At 41.5% G+C, this 17696-nt stretch overlaps 1 protein-coding gene across 2 annotated transcripts in view; it reads left to right on the forward strand.

Annotated features, from left to right (window-relative positions):
- The first annotated feature begins 12599 nt into the window (after positions 1-12599).
- The window catches only part of CNKSR3 (CNKSR family member 3), a 62398-nt gene continuing 57301 nt past the window's right edge, over positions 12600-17696 (forward strand). Inside the window, exon 1 of one of the 2 annotated variants that reach the window (XM_051801680.1) lies at positions 12600-12749. In XM_051801680.1, the coding sequence (XP_051657640.1) occupies positions 12608-12749 (142 nt within the window). In that variant the 5' untranslated portion in view covers positions 12600-12607. The remainder of the gene's footprint in view (positions 12750-17696) is intronic. The other variant, XM_051801681.1, reaches the window with a different exon arrangement.

Here is a 17696-nt window from a genome sequence, read left to right on the forward strand (position 1 = left end):
TGTAAATGGCATTCATGGAAAAAACACACAGTCAGAAAGAGCTGGGAATGCATTACCTGTTTTTGTTTCTGAAATATTTCTATAGAAAAATAAATACTAAGAGTAAAATGCCCTCTGAGCCTTATCAATTTCGTAAACATTCTCAAATGTAGTGCTAAGAATTGTTTACACAGGTTGTGCCAGCTGCTTAATAGATAAGATGGTTAAAGACTTTACCTTTCTTCACACTGAAGCAGCAGAGAAGACAAGATATAGAGGAGGAACTTGCAATTAGGAGTAACATAATAGAACATCTAAAGACCATCTGAAAAATTTACCTGCCAATGGACAAACTGCTGATGAAGGCTTCAGGGTGTTTAGCACCTAACACCCAACACTACACTATGTTTACAGAATTCATGGACTTAAGGGCAAATTATCTGGCATCAATACTTTCTGCTTGGCCTTCTGTGTCACTTAAAGCCATGAACTTACATTTCCAGAATTGTTTGTTCACCTGAAGTTAGATAAATTCATTAATCAGCCATGAGAGAGACTTCCCTTGAGAAGTTAATAAGATATCTCTAATTTACATTGGTCATGTTTTAATTCTGCTTATGGGGTTGAATCCTCTTACACCTTGTATTAATGATATTACTGAGGTTTGTGCTTCCTGACTTACAACTGTATGGTCAACTAAGAGAAGTTCATCTTTGGAATTTTAATAAAAGCTACTGTTTGATGATTTATCAGGAAGTGGGAATATTTTTCACATATATGATGTTTTCCCTTAAATGAGTCACCTCGGTTTAATCCACAGATTTAGGTTTGGTTTCACAAAGTACTTACACACAAGAGTAACTTTAAAGGTATGACTAGTGATACTGTTTCAAAAATAGCTCCATCTGTCACGCCCCCAAATTTACAAATGCTGAGACTTTGTTGAATCAGCAGCTTCAGCAAAATTAGTGGACTTGTGATGCTCTGGATCACATTTAGTTTTCTTTTTTTTTTTTTTTTAAAAGCATAGGTCTTCAAAACAAGAAAATCAGTGGGAAAACTCCATGATTCAACTGTCAGGAAACAGAGGGCTTAGTCATAAACAGTCAAATATACGGTACTGTGAAACTCTGTCTATTAGTAGATAATTAAAGAGATAGAAAAAAACTCAGGCCTCACCAGTCAAGTGGTCCATTTCTAAACCTATTTTGTTCAAAAACATTAAGCAGCCTTAACTACAGATTGAGATACCAAACATATAATAGTGCAATAAAACCAGAGCAATCGATCACAATAAAGCTAGAATTTTATCAAAAAATAGTAAAATTTTTGCTATATAAAAGAATTTTTCAGTACAGTGACACTGAATGAAAAGGGAGTCACGAAGCCTTTGGGATATGTGTTTTATTTGTCCATTGAATTTGGCTCCTTTCAGAACATAAACAAAGGATGCACAGTGCAGCCTGCATCTCTTCTGCTTTTTCAGGGAAAATGGTTTCTGTTGATTGCCTTCATGTGCAGTATCTATGTTCACCTTTTTAAGAAGAGGTTTGTGTTTTGACGCACCCACTGCAGAGGAAATTGCCAGGGTTCCAGAGGAGGTAGGCTTCATACAAACCTGCTGTAGGCAGTGAATTAAGAATCTATTCATGTTAGTGTCTATTAGGCCTTTATAGGGCAAATTCTAACCACGTAAAGGGTCAGTGACTGGGAGAAGCTGCTCCTGGCCTCCATATCCAGAACTGACCCTGAAAAGCTAATGGGAATCCTGCAAGGAAATATGTTCTTTCCACTTTTAGTGTTTAAATCTGGTAGTATCTTTTTGATCATGGTTAAAATTACCTCTGATTTGGTCCCAGGGGAACTGAAGGTGTTCACCTTTGAGATATCTGTTCACTCTTTCCATTTGCAGTCATGGAGGACAGAATAAACAACATAGAGGAACATCAGCTTCACTTTCTTCTTACACAAGTTTTTATCAAAATCTCTTTAGTTCTCCCTTGAAACCATCAGAAAATGTCCCAAATTGAGCTGTAAATTAAAGAGAAGTATTTCAAGAACACTGGAAGGTCTTAAGTGAACAAATTTTGCTAATTGTTGACAGGAACTATGCATATAAACCAGTGGAGGAGGAATTCATTCCACTCCCTTTCAAACAACACTTTTGCAAGCTGGTGATCTCTCCCCTTGACTTCAGAAAGAGAGGGGAGCCATGAAGAAAGGCTGACCATAGGTGAGATCAGTCTTTCTCTTGGACTTCTTTTGAATACTGATGTTCAGATGCTCACATAAGATTTGGTAATAAAATGAGCATCTCCCAGTGGCTGGATCAATTCCCCTCTGCTTCCTTGAAATGGTATGTCATTTTGGGAAAAACATAAGCAGAGGCCTTTACAAATAATTGTCTGTACATTGCAGGGCTGTTGTGCTTTGGCAAGGCTGTGTAAGGAAAACAGCTTTGACGTGAACCTGTGACAAAGGCTCCCACTGTGCTCATCACACCATATCTTTCTGTGCTTCACTCGGTTAGGGCTTTTGGTCTCTACATCTTCCCATGACCATGAAAAATATATAGTTTCATAAGCTAAACCCAAATCACAATAAAAAAAGTAGGCTCCAAACTAGTATGTTGCAAATAGCTCTGTCTGTGTGTGAGGGATGAAAAACTGAGAGACAAATTCGGATTCTTGTAGTGCTGTTTCCCTTTCAAGGAGCATGTGAGAGGTACCAGACTTCCAACAAAACACTAAATACCTAAAAACAACAACCCCACTCATCTAGTGTCTGGGTTTGAAGAACACACATCAGCCCATTTTCTGGTTTCTGACATCATCTTGTACACACAGAAAGCCAAATAATTTTGTGGCCTCAGGCATAAACAACAAACAATGTATATTTGATGTACTGGCCTAATTTCTGTCCACTGAATCTGCTGTTTTAAAGCTGCTTCCATGACTTCTGGTTTTTTTTGGTTATGTTCAAATTTTCATATGCCCTGGTGTCTTTTTTTATACCTTTCTCAAGTCTTCCAGCTTCATGTATAGGATGCCGTTACTGAGGAAGAGGTGAACAAAGTTCTCTTTTAGTAAAAGATGACTATAGGCATGATTCTCGCAGAAACACTATTGCCATATAGTTGCTTTAACCTTTCTCATATAATTTATAAGGTCTTCCAACACTTGTGGTACCAACATTTGTGACTTTTATTGCTTTCAGAGCAGTCACTAATTCAAAGGACAGACCTACTATTTGGTCTCTGAAAGCCATATTTTCAGGGGATTAAATGACCTCTTTTTCCTCTCCATTCCTCATTTCTTCTTTTCCCTGAGGCTTCATTGTGCACCCCAGGCTCAACACAACCAATGAGTCAACTCTTTACAGAAGCAAGAGTAATATACAGTCTAAGGAAGCATTATACATAATGCAGTAATTTATTAAAGGAACAAGCTTGTGGTGAATGTACAGGAAATATTTCAATGCTGTTCCTTGATGAAGGAATGACAGGTATACACTTCTCAGCAATGATGATAAAAAAGCTGTAATTTTCAAAGCAAATTGTTGAGTGTGATTTACCATTTCATTTTCAATCTGTGATTTAAAATAGCAGTACTTTACCAGTACCAACAGCACTTGCTGAAAGGGCAAGGGTCACAGAGGCATGTGCTTTCTCCTCAGATTGCACAGACAACACGTGAGGGAAGCTGGCCACATACAGGCTATAAGCCACAGAATCTAGAAAGCTTTGGGAGAACTAGCTGAGCCAGTCTTTAAAGAGATATTGCTAGGGCTAGACCGGGGAGGTGAAACCTATAACTATAAACGGGCCCTGGAAGCAAATCAAAATCCTGTGGGGCAAAGCAGGGAGCTGAACTGAGATGCCCCACAGCCTGGGTGAGGTTGCGGCTCACCCAGTTGGTGGATGAAGCCCCAACATTTTCACCTAACTGGTTTGATCAGACCTACTCTGAATATGCCTATTAATTCAGAATCCCCACGTGCCACAGGGAAGTGAACAAAGTTAGCACCTGAACTCAGAAAAGCTCTTGGTCAAAAGACAGTCATTACTCTGTAGAGCTTAGTCAAGCCTGGATGGAGGGCCTGGGCAGATGTGTGACAAGACACCTGTGGCAGTAGTTAAACAGTCATGCTTTATGATATTATTGCTCTCCCTCCTACCCCTGCTCTGTTTCTTCCAGCAGATCCTCTGCCACAGATCCTTCCTCTGCAAGGAAGTATGTGGAATTATTTTTGGAAGCTCCTCAGGTGCTCCAATGGACAGTTGGGGATGAGGCTATTAGCAGCTGCAGGAGGGTTGTTTGGACTTCGAACCCAAAGGTACCCTTAAATCCCCTTAATCTGGAAACATTTAAGCATGTTCTTCTCACTAAATTTATCAGAATTAGTCTCATGCCTAATCATAAAGCACTTCAGGATCAGAGTCTTTCTTAGTCTTGCATGAGCTAGGCTATGACAGAGCAAGGCTTTGAACCTCTTTCTTTTGAAATTGTGTTGTGCTGTTTTAACCACAAGACCACAGGTATTTTGTGAGACTGCTTACTAATGTTTGCAGTGTATTTTAAGATCTGAAGATTTGAGAATTCTATGAAAGATACTACAACAGTAGCTTGCTTTTCAGCTTTCTAGAGAAACTGTTGCTCAAGTTACTGGGGTCTTTCATTCCTGGTTAGGTAGATTTTCTTAACTACAGTAACCAACTGTGATACTGCTGCCAATTCTACTTAAAAGTTTTAAATACATGATACCTAAAAAAATAAATAAATAAAAATCAAACCTTCTGTTCAGATTTCAGGTATTATATTTAAAGTTAAGCAGATATTCAAATTAATTGTTTATTTCCTATTACTCTTTTTGTCTTCCAAAAACTAGTTTCTATTTGCAAGTAGAGCTCTAGCAAAAAGAGCTATTACACCTTTCTTACATTTCAGAGTCCGCAGACAAATTTAGGCTATTAAGAAAAAAGGTCAGATTCAAATATTTGTGTACCTAGCATCCTTGAAAAAGAAGAAGCAAGAGGAAGACTGCAAAAGGGAGCAAGAAATTCTATCTTCTTGTTAAGGCCACATAGCTTTTAAAGAAAAATGCTTCTAGTTCGTGGTTCCACTGCTGCATGTGCACATTCAGCCAGCCTGGCTTTAAATCTCTTTGACTATTTGTCCTAGTTAGAACAGCTGAGACCAGTTCATCACTGGATGGGTGTAACCCAAAACTGTGTATTCTATAGCCTTCCATGCCATTTCCCAGAAACTGTTATCAATGAACCATTTACACCATCTGCACATAGAGCCTGACTCCTCAGGCTACAAACTAGGTGTTAAGAGGCCTTCGAGATAGGAGGATGCTCTTGTCCTCACACCCTTTGTGGAGCTCCCGGCCCTGAGGGAAGTGCTGGGCATTCCTGCCTGAACTGGAGAATATATAATCTTGGAGTCTTGGAACTTTTTTAACCACTCGTGGGATCCAGAGGAAGACTGCAGACCACCACTCTCAACCAAACTGGAGACCACCACTCTTGACTGGACTGCAACCACCACTTTTCAACCAGTCTGCAACCATCACTCTCGACTGGACTGCAGTCACCACTTTTGACCAGACTGCAACAGCACTCTCACCAACAGGTTTTCCCCTCTCCTTTTCCTTTGGACTCAGGGGGCCCAAAGAACACCACTCTGTTCATGCCCCGGGGTGCTGGGTTATATATTTGGGTTTTGTGGGTTAAAACCAATTGTTTGTCTGTATAATCGTACTTATTGTATTATTTTATTAAATTGTTATTCTGACTTATAATCTCTCTTTTGAGTTGAGTTCATTTCCCCTGCTGGTTTACCTTTAAACCAGCACACTATTGCTTCCTCATGTCTCAAGATTAAAGTAAGAGGGTGAGGAAGAGTTAGTGTGATTTAGGCAGAACATAGGCTTCTTGAATCAGGGTCTTTAAACAGGACATACAAAGAAGTATCAGCATGCTCTGTGTAGGAATAACTCTGGTTTTCCTTCTGTAAATTCATAGCTCTTAGACCTTATTTTGAGCAAGTTTCCAGGTGAATGTGGAATAGGCTGTAAGGACGCCACTACTTACATATGAGAGACAGTCTTGCCTGCCTTGGCCCACATGTAGCCCTTCAGCAGGAGGAGGAGGAGGTTTCCACTATCCTTATGTGACTTCAGGAATGGTAGGGACATCCCGTCTGCTCTGGTACCCCTTCTCCTTCTGTACCACCTGCTGTCGCAGCTTCCCTCCTCACTCTTCCTCAGCCTGGAGTAGTGTGGTGCTTGAATGGTGCTTCAGCCTCTTCCTCTACTCCTGAACCAGGAATTTGGCTCTGCCATGTCTACTGCACCACATCTCTCTCTCTCCACCTTTCTAGGTATCAGGCAACAATGGGTCTGATTCTGCTTCTGTGTCCTTCTGTAACCTGGGACATAGCTCCGGTGGGTGGTAGTAAGTCTGGCAACAGGCAGATTGTGATTCAGCAGCCACAGGACACAAGCAGTAACTGATGTGAAGACAGAACTCAGTCCAAACTCACTAAACTCTAAACTGTTCAAGGAATTTTGATGTGTTCTCACTGCATCAGCAGTGCTAGATCAGCCATAGTCTCTCACCCTCATGCTAGTTTAAAATTTGAATACCATCCTTGTTGTCCACTTTGGTTAATTTGTCAAGAATGTGACCACCTATCTGTCAAGCAAAATTTGGATCTAAGCTGGTGAGCTGGTGGCACACAGATTTGGTACTGAAAACTATGAACTATGGCCTAAGAGGCAGGGTGAACCAGACTATGTGTGCCTGTGACAAATGACAGCTGGACAAACATCCGCAGCTGGTGGGGCAGATGCTGCTTCTGCGAATTTTGCAAAGTGCTTTCCCTGCTCTACTAGCATAAACTTCTCCTTGCTAGTGCTAAACTCACAGCAGTTGTTTGGGAGTGTAAATCTTCTATATCTGACCAAACTGTTCAAGACAAATCTTTCCTCTTGTATGCCATTTGGACAGCAAAATTAGGACCAGGTAAAATCATTTCTCAATTTCTCTATGCCCAAATATTGTCATTTGAGTTTAAGTTTCACTTTATACATTGATACTGGTGAGTTTTGTAATTTTACACAAATCACTTCTGTGCTTTGCTTACCTTAGAGTCAGATAGTTTCCTAGCCAGGTAAAGGGACCTGAGGCAGGTAAAAATCAATTTATAACCTAATTTCTATTCATTATAAAATACATTTTTAATTCATTTATATTTTGCAAATGGTTTGCAATCCTCTTCTAAAACATGCTACCTTAGCACAAGGTGCAGTAGAGGAAATGATTTTTGTGCAGTGATTTGAGATTCACTTAATAAAATCACGTAGTAGATTAAAAGCAAAAATATATGGCAATTCAGGTCCTATTTCTTCATTCTTAAAGGAAGAAAATATACTCCTTAAAGTTTATAGGATTTTGCTTTGAGGAAAAACTTCAGAAGACCTTTCTCCTTATGGCCTATCTCAGTTTAGCAAAGTGTGATCAATGTACATATATACAAACATATACCTATATGTAGACATATATATATATATATACACACTAATAGCAGCAGGCAGCGGCAACTTTCACCCAACTAGGAACTTTTTGTAGGTTGTTTTAAAGCTGAATGGAAGAAAACAGGGACAATTCAAGTACAGGATTCAATACAGCTCGATTCTTAGGAAATAAGTAGTGCAGGAACCTTATTATGGGGAAAAATAATAAATATACAATAAATCTGATAGAGATATTATAAATAGAGCAATATATGGAGGTCTTCTTAACATAGCTTTGGTTACTGATAAACCAACCATAACCATAGCCCTCTTTATTCAGTATGTGTTGTATTATGACCAGCTGTAGATACACATAAAGTTAAATGAATTTAGCTAAGTCATTAGAATCACTTTGCATCTGACTCTTTGCATCTGTCTCTTCATCTATTTTTTTCTTACTCCTTTCTACCTAAAAATATTCCAGGGCTTAGAAGTATTTTCAGTAACTTGAGCTGGCAATTTATTTTTATTGCTATAGCTATTTCAGTTATTTCAAAAGGATAGATATATTGGGTAAATAAAAGTAGGGTATTTGTCACCAATGTAAGATTATTAAGCTTTGTCTGGTGAAGAGATGAAAATACAGAGATTAAAATATTTGATCCAGGTCACCAAGGGAACTAGCACAAACACTGGGGCCTGAATTTATACCTTTCTCATGTTTCCTTTTCTTGGCAACCAGTATTTCATCTAGGGCAAGACTTTTTATATACTTAGTCCGATCTGAAATTACTGTTTTTGTTTTACTGAAGGGGAAATTTAATTGTTTTATCAAAATCATCCTGAATTCATTAGAGTATTACATCAAATGACACTACACCTTGGTCAGTCTATTCTCTCTAGCACACAGTTGGAAGCAATGGCCAGTACACTGTTTTACCAAAGTAAGTGCTCAAGCCAGGAAGAACCCCCTCAGCTATTCTCCTTACCCAATCCACTGAAAAATACTCCCTTTGAATACATTGTATTCAAAATAGGACTAGGCAGACCTATTTCTCACATCAGGCTACATCAAGATCTCCCACGCTGTCATATATTGAAGGGATCCATCACTAACAATACCGGTATCAAGGAGAGAAGTAGGGTGTTGATTCTTGTGCAACAAAAGTTTTTCATTAGTGTGAATTTTTTAATTACATGCTGATAGAACCAAACCCTGTTCTGAACCTGACTCACCCTGACTCAGTTAAGTTACCTGTTGCAATTTCCAAAAGAACTTTAGTACTCACTGACCTTACTGGGAAGCTTTCAGTTAGTTATGTGGGGTAAAATTCTCTTGCTATTGTCTAAAACGTCCTATTGACTTCTGTGCCCTGTGTGTGTGACTAAAGTAATGCTTGGAAATTCATATGTAAATCTTAAATTCTTTTGTAATGAAAGTAGTACTGATGGACTCTGAAGAATGGTTAGTTACAAAAAGGCAGGGATGATGGCCTAACTGTTCATCTGTGGATTGTCAATAGAGTTAAACGGTGGATTTTCAAGCATATACTGGCTTTTGTTCCTGGTACTTTAAATTTGTCAATTTTTACAGCTTTCATCTGCTAATATTAAATAATAAATCTTAAGCCTTTCATGAATGATGTAATGAAAATGTAATGTAATGTAAAACTTTCTTAGACCATGTTTTGCCAAACAGCATAATCATCCCTTCCACTCAAAAATATGAACTGCAATATGCTGACCCCTCTAAAAAAATTGATTCAGTAATAAAAATAACTTTTTGTGGCCCTGAACAGAAACCACACTTTTTGAACTTGGTATGTGACCTTTGGCTAAACACTTGTTTATTCATCCCTCTAGAGATGAGTAACAGCAGTTACCTCTCAGAGAAAGAGGCTTAAGACTCAAACCTGCGTTCATGCAGGCAGGGAGCTCTGCAGCTGTGCAGTGCTGCTGCTGCCTGTGCAAATATGTACAATGCCATGGGACCTGGGCCATAGCTCTGGTGGGTGGTAGTAAGTCTGGCAACAGGCAGACTGCAATGCAGTAGCCAGGAGACACATGCAGCAATGGATGTGAAGAGATAATCCAGTCCAAACTCACTAAACTCTAAACTGTTCAAGGAATTTTGGTGTGTTCGCTCTGTATCAGCAGGTTTTGGGCTAGATCAACCATAATCTCTCACCCTCATGCTAGTTTAAAATTTGTTGTCCACTTTGGTTACTTTGTCAAGAATGTGACCATCTATCTATCAAGCGAAATTTGGATCTATGCGATGAGCTGGTGATATTGAAATCTAAGGTCTAAGAAAAGGGGTCAACAAGACTGTGTTTAAATAAAATGGTAAATGCAGTGTTAAGCCAGACTAGAGTCAATCCAGCTGCTGAAATGAATCTAAGTCTTTCCAATGATTCAAATACACTTTTTAAATTTTTTTTTCTTGAAAGGATAATTTATGCCAGCAGACTTTCTGTTATAAAGAATCACCTGACCTCCTTTTGTTAATCAGCTGCCAGGATAGAAACCTGAAGGTGACAAACACTGTGTAACTTCCTCTACCAGCCTGACAGGGTATGGCTGTGGATTTATGAACACTTTGTCATTCTGCTGGGGTGATGGGAAAGTGCAGGGTGCTGCATCTATGACTCTGAAACCATGATCCTGGTCCATGGTGAGCTCTGTGTTGTCAGGTTGCCCGTGCAAACTAGCCTGATAGCCCTTTGAAAACCTGACCTGAAAGAGGAAATAAAGAGAAGGAAAAAAACCAAAATAGGGAATCAACAAACAATTGGTCTGAATCTCCTTATCAAATCACTTTTATCACTATAAAATTGTAACAAAAGAAAAACTAACTCACAGAGCATCTAAAGACTTGCAAAGGAGCAGTGTTATTTTTTGATTTGGCGTTGCTAGAAATCAGACAGAGGTTTTTTTTTATTATTATTGCTTTTGTCAATGAGTATTTTTTTTAACAAAAATACCTTATTCTGTAAACAGAACTTCTAATTGCATCATTCCAATTGACTACTAGTTAATCTCATCTCAAATAGACAAGTTTGAGATGAAGAAATCACGAGAAAAATCAACTCAAAGGCAGTTGCAATCTGGGTTTGGAAAAAGTAGCACAGGTAAGCAATATGGCTGCAAATCCCTTTGAGTAACCATTGACACACTGCCTTCCCCAGTCAGTCCCATTTTATGTGTCCAGAGCAGGCTGTAAAGCAGTTGGTATGGGAGGATATCATGTAATAAAAGAACAGAGAGTCACTGCAATGTTGTCTTGCTTAAAAAAATAAATGGATTTGTCATTTAGAAAATTACAAAAAATATTAAGAATTAATAATGGAATTGTTGGATTGGCAATTTGCTAGCAAGTGACCATCTCAGCATGCCTTACTCACTAAATATGGTACTTATCTGATCCAAATCAGGCAGAGGGACTGGCCCAAGATGTGTGACAGAGAAGGATGACAGCAGATGACTGCTCCAAACACCAACCGGGAGAGACATTTGCTTTCCAGCCCGCACTGTTGGGAAGTGTCATGTGTAGTTAAGACTGAAGCGTTGTTACATTAACCCTTGTGAAACCATTAGCAGGGCACATAGCAAGGTCCATCTGTTTACTCAGGCCTCTAAGAGGGGGGAGAGTTGCTTTTCGGGTGTTCTTTAAGCATGAACGGCACACAGTTCAATGAGGAATTAGGAAACTTCTGGTTGTTGTACCAATATTAAAGCTGTGAGGAATTGCATTTTAATCTTTCAAGTAGGCAGAGAGGTTAGCTGATAGGCTTTATACTTCACAAACTAAAAAGTAAATAAATAAATCAGCTAAAATGAGTTGACCTTATAATAAAGAACTAAACCTACACTTTCAATCACTATGTAACAAAAAGAATGAACAAATTATTATTTTTTAGATATACATGCAAAGAGATAATTTTTTTTAAACTACTGATTCCCAAAACTAGAACTAGAATTAAAACTCTTCCTGATTCCATGCAGGAGCCTGCAGCAGTGTGTGTCAGAAGGCAGCTGTTTGTGCCATGGTGGGAAAGCTGGGTGCTGCACCTCTGGGTGCTGCACAGCCATGCACAAAACTGACAGCTGCTGTCCCAAAGAGCTTACATTTCAAGTACATGAGTAGGGATAACAGATGGATAGAGATGAGAAATGATGAAAACAATGGGATACTGGAAAGGCTGAAATCCCAGCTGCTTCCTCGGTCTCTAATATTGCCAAGTTAAAATTTCACAGTCTTATTGTCACAGCAGAGTTTACTCTGTTTTTTCCCACTGAGGAAGAGGAGCAGTAAGACCTTCGTGCATGTTACAAAAGGGCTTCAGGCTGGAATTTGCTGCTGAACCAGATAGTATTGTGATAGACCCAATAAAAACTGGTTTCTCCACGTCTCCTGTCGCTGCTTTGTTAATGGAAAAGTGGTTGTAGGCAGAGTTACATGCTCAGTGGTACAGAACGGTGGAGGTTGGTGTGCTGGGCACACAGTTTGGAAGTCAGCCCTTTAATCTCTGAGCAGGGGCTGGCTTTCAGTGGAGGCTTACATGGGCTTCAGGAGGCAGACAGGACACAGTGACACATTTCCCTTGAGGAAAGCGAGCCTGAGATACAGCTGATGGCTTAATACAGCTCCCAGCCAAGAGCAGCATGATAGAAGTAACCTCTTACGGTGAAACGGCCTCCATACCCAAAGACGCTTTAAGAGAGGGATTCAGAAATAAAAACCCCAAATGCCAACACTGGGACAAGCGTGGTTGAAGGCAGTCCTCAGTTGCTGCTAAGCTTGCCACAAGGTTGTGACTCAGAGCCACCACTGAGGCGGGGTGAAGCGCCCGGCCGCCGCTCCACCACACGGGTCGGCCGCCGCTCCCGGGGCAGGATGCTGGGAAACTTCCGAACCGCCGCTCCTCCGGACCTGTTGGAGCGGGAAGCCCAGGAAGTTTCTCCTCGGCACTTTCCCAAGCACAGAGCCGGCTCGGGGCGGGCGGGTCACAGCACTTGGGGGCGGAGCGGCAGCGGGGCGGGCCCGGCCCGGGCCGGCGGGAGGAGGCGGACCGGGGAGGGGGCGGCCCGGAGCGGCGCCGCCGGGATGGGAGAGTGGCGGGGGGCGAGTCCGCGGCCGGAGGAGCCTGGCTGCGGGTCGGTCGTGGGGGCTGCTGCTGGAGGGGCTGAGCCCGCCATGGAGCCGGTGACCAGGTGGAGCCCGAAGCAAGTGGTGGACTGGACTAAGGGTAAGAGGGCGCCGGCCCTGGGCGCCGGGGGAACTTTCCGGCGGTGGGCTCGGGGGTGCCCCGGTGCCGCCGCGGCTGCTCTGCCCGGCGGGGCCAGCGGGGCCAGCGGGGCCTTGGCCAGCGCTAGCCCCAGCCCCAGCCCCGGCTGCGCGGCCGCGCCCCCGGCTGAGCCCCGGGACTGCCCGGCGTGGCGCTCGGGAGTCGGCGGCTTTCCGCGCCCTCCTGCCTTGGCTCCCTACCTGTTCGTGCGCTTGTGCCTGCTTCGCCTTGTGGTTTTGTTGTTGTTTAGTTTTGGTTTTGTTTTTTACATGGGAAAAGGGGAAGGTTTTGAAGCGAGTTTTGCAAGGAGGATGGCTGACTCGAGGTACGCGTATATACGCTGGGGCCCTAACTCATGGCTCGGTCCCCTTCTCCTGTGCTTATGCTGGCCAGCCTGCTCGCATAGACAGGGGGGAACTGTGCTCCTTCAGGCAGGTAAAATCGCGGAATCGTAGAGGCGTTTAGGTCTGAAAAGCCCCACGTAAGTCAGCTTTCAGCTTCTTAAGCAAAACCCATTCACGGTTCGAAAAAACTTTCAGGTTTGCAAGTTAAGTTAAAAGTTTATAAAGTAGCTCAAGGAAGCGAGGACTCTTAATACTGTTTAACGGTGATGGGATTGAAACGCTAGACTCCCGCTCGGAGAGTTAAATAGCGGCCCCTTCGTCCGTTTGTCCGCCCGTCCATCCTTTCCACCCCTCATCTCTCGCATGTATGCTTGTGTCTCTCCCTCCCCCGCCTACTAAAACTTCCTCCTCTGCTTCGAGGTTTGTTCACAGTGTTGACGTAGCTGCGAAAGCCTCAGCGAGACCGAGGTGTGGAGCCTGCCCGCCCCTGCGCCCGGGCCCCGGGGTCTCTGGTGGGACGGAGGCGGCGGGGCCGGGGGTCCTCGCTCCTGCCGTGGGGATTTCGGCAGCGTTGGGTGTTATCGGGTCCCTCTTTGAAGGCAGATTAATCCTCCTGCTGTCAGTTCTGGTTGGACCCTGCTAGTGCTTTCCGAATGACGATTGGGGTATTGCTGTTGCAGTTCCCGCTCTACTGGGAATGAACCAAAAGGGAAATAAAGCTATGAATTAGGTGAGGGATTTATGACTTCTGAAGTGTACGTCTCCTTTTCTTGTAGGACTAGATTTAGCGTGATCCTCTTATGTTACACAAAGTATTTTCACAGGCGTCGTTGGAGTTGAAGTTGATGAGAAGTTAGGAATGTTTTCAGAGGTGAAAGTTTCCTCGCATAAGAAGCGGCATTTACTTACAGCAGCCATTACTGCTCTGTCTCAGGACCATAATGCTGATTGGAGTGCATGCCTGTGGTCAGCACTTGGCAGTAGTGCGGCTCAAAACTGAGGCAAATTTGGAAAGCAGACTCATGTCTTCAGACAGAGAGAGATGGATACTCCCAGCCCTCCTGAGAACGTGAACATGTGCGTGAAGGAGCCGGTGCCAGTGAGGGACCTTCCAAGTAGCCTTTGTGAGGAGAGAATTCCACACAAACGTGCTGTGAAGTTATGCGTTAACATATAAATAACTTCCAGAGAAAGATCTCTCTCCTTTTTCCTTTATGCTTGGTATTGGTTTAAACAGGAGTGCATTGTTCCAATGTAATAAGCCTTTTGCTTTGGTATGTGCAATATTTATATAAAGCTTTTCCCTCATTGTATTTTTTTCTCTTGGGTGCTGAAAGTTGGTTAGCTTGCCAGATCAAAGAGTAAACCTGCTAATCATTTTAAAAGCCTTTATTATACTTAAGCATGCTTGGCTTCCTTTCTTGCATAATTTATTTTACTCCGCAGGTTCCTTGAACAGGTAACTCTTTAGCTGGACCCTAAATTAGTGTTATGGAAAATGATTTGAGGGCTGGCCGTAGTTGGGAGGTGGGTCTTCTGACTAATGGAAACACGTGTCCTTTGAAATGTAAAGAAATAAATTGAAGACTGCTGATGACTTTTGTTTGTGCTGTTGTTTTTCAGTTTCTGGGTAAGCTTTCGACCTCTTTGGTGCACAGAGTCATTTTATGTCACTCCCTGCATGACAAGACTGTAATAAAGAAATGAGATGTGGAAAGTTTTTCTTTATGGTTCTGCTTTCATCTCTGCACATTAAAATAGACACTTTAATAGTTAACTAACAGCCTTATTAGCACAATGTTTCATAGTTTATTTTTAATCTGAAATAGCTTTTTACTATGTAGTTCACAACCACTGGATTTCATGTTTGACCAAGACCAATATTCTGTATTTTACCTTATGAATACTACATTTAATTCTGAAGGTTGGTTTTATAAAACAAGCGGTTGGAGGGGAGCTTATGCCATTTGCTTTCTTGCACATATCATCTCTGAAGAGTGATACCGTGATCTTCACTGAACTGGTCAAACTCTAGGGTAAGGTATTTGGCTGGTGATATCCACTACCAGTAGTTAGTGCTGTGGTACCATGGAGATCTTTTTTAGGGGCATGACGTAAATAACTGTGGTGGGATATGCCAGCTCTCAGTAGGGAGATTGGTTTTGCAGATAATGATTCTTGCTTATCATACAATGATAAAAATATCTTGGAGAAATATAGAGAGTGGTGAAAATTAGTGGTCTCAATCTGTTTTAATGTTCATCGTGAAACTGAGAATATTTGTCTAGGACCTGTTTTTTCCCTCCCTTCCAAATCTTTTTACAGTCAAACTTTGATAAATTATTTTTAATAACTTTTCCAAACCAGAAAAAGTATGGAAATTTCCCCCTGTTCATAAAACAAATCCCTGAAAGTAAAATCCTAAAGTAGGCTGTATAACTACTTCTGGACAGCTTATTTGCTCTTGGTCAACTTACCTTTTTTTTTTTTTTTTGTTTAGTCATTTGGAACTAACTTTTTTTTTAACAAGGTAATTCTTATTCTGATGAGTTTTGCTCTGTGATTTTGAGCTGTTCACTCCTTGGTAAATACTGTAAATAGCATTTATGTAGAATTTAAAATAGAACCTATCAAAAGTTAGTAAGCAGAACATAAGTATATATTTGTAGTCAGGTTTAAAATAAAAAGTGCTCTGTTCATTGCTACCAACAAGAACTGATACAAAACACAGTTGCTTGTTTTCTCTTGCTAACTCAGACTAGAGTGCTGCTATTTTTTGTGAACAAGGGTGTTTTTTCTGGCACGGTGCACTGTATTGTCACTAGTGGGCTGTGCAACTGGTCTAGTTAAATTGAAGCTGCAGAGGAAGAGTTGTGCTTTTATTGCTAGCAATTTTCTTTGTACATGAAGCATTTATCAAGCTTTGACCAAGGATGTCATAACTTTTTAGCTACAGCATCAATGTTTGAAAACTATACCTGATTTTTTTTTTTTCTTAAACACCACCTCAATTTCTGTCTGGAAGGAGTGATGACGTAGTTTTAGGTTTCTCTTCCAGTGCAACAAATTCAGATAGTATTTAGAGGTCATATTTAGCCTTGAAAAGGTACATATTTGGCTAGGATGCTGTGATGATTTACTTCTGGCTGGATTTATGCTCTTTAAACAATATTGTCTGCACTGTTTTCCTGACTATACTGAGAAGATGTGTTTGGGTCTTGATTTTTTTTTTTTTTGAGTTGGTGGTTCTTGTTGAGGTATAAGCTAACATCTGGATGGTGTTGCAGTTGACCTGTGGTCTTGCTTCTGTGCAGTCTAAGATGCCTGGGGGCTCAAAGCCCTCACCTGTATCTTGCAGCACTCCCTTGAGTGCCCACAAGCCTGAATTCCTCCAGAACTCCTCTAGAGGTATTCCAGGAGTTATTCAGGTGGTTGTGGAGCAGGTGAGTGGCCATGGAAGTTGTAGGACATCTGTAGTACACTGCACAAAAGTGACTTAGTTTTACTGGTGCAGCAGCAATTTGAAGGAGACAGAGGGATCTGATGATGCGGAGAAACTTTTTCAGGCCTCAGAGTCCCCTGGCTGCTGGAAACCCCTCAGCTACAATCATCCCTCAAAAGATGTGAGGAAGACGAAAGCTGCATTTGGCATAGAGGCTCCTGTGTGAGAAATGTCACCCTTGCTAGGGAACATCACTGTGCCTCCTCTTTGTTTGCTGTAGCCTGATCTGTCTCTTCCCCCTACTCTCAAGCCTCACATACTTATGTGAGTTGTAACTTCAAGCCAAATTTTACACGGTAAGAACAGTTTGACGCGCTTGTGGTTTAGAAGCCTCTGTTGTTGTGAGGCTCCATTACACTCTGGCCTTTGTCGCTGTAGCTGTAGTCTCGGCTGGCTGGGGATCACGCGTCTGCTTTGGCCTCCTTATTGCACTCCAGGTTCAGTTATTCCCTTTCTTAGTAGTTCAGGAACATTACTTATTCCTGCATCTGTTATGTCATGAAATGCTCAGATTTCCATTCCTGGTAAAGCTGTTGGACAACTACACTTATAGGTATGCCTGGGAGAAGAGGGAAAAATATGCTAATTTATTAATAGTTAGCAATTAATCGTGAGGGTCTGGTGTTCTTTTTTTAGAGCCATCTTGCTTATCCAGGGAGATTTCAGCAAGGTCAGTTGTGTTAACTGTGTGGGCTGGGAGCTGCAAACCATAGGTGGATTTTAGAAACAGCTATGGGTGATGCTTAGGATTGGAGTTATTTTTTTAGCCTTTTTTTTTTTTTTTTTTTTTTTAGGCACTCTCAAATTAATGCTATGGGGTTAAAATTATTTGGGAAAATCTAACACTAAGAAACCTCCTGGTTATTTTTTAATACAGGAGTATTTTCCTTTCAGTGGGGAACAGCAGGGAGAGCTGCCCATAACTGGGGCAACAGAAGAATCCCTTTCATCTGTTTTCTTGGTTACTCAAAAAATACTCTATATGAGTGTTTGTTAAATAGAACAGAAAATAGTATTGAATAACCACTCTTTGCAGATCTGAGCTGAAATTCTGAATCTAGC

The sequence above is a fragment of the Manacus candei genome, unplaced genomic scaffold, assembly GCF_025592945.1.
Source record: "Manacus candei isolate 608988 ecotype Guabito, Panama unplaced genomic scaffold, ASM2559294v1 h1tg000052l, whole genome shotgun sequence".
NCBI classification, from domain to species: Eukaryota; Metazoa; Chordata; class Aves; order Passeriformes; family Pipridae; genus Manacus; species Manacus candei.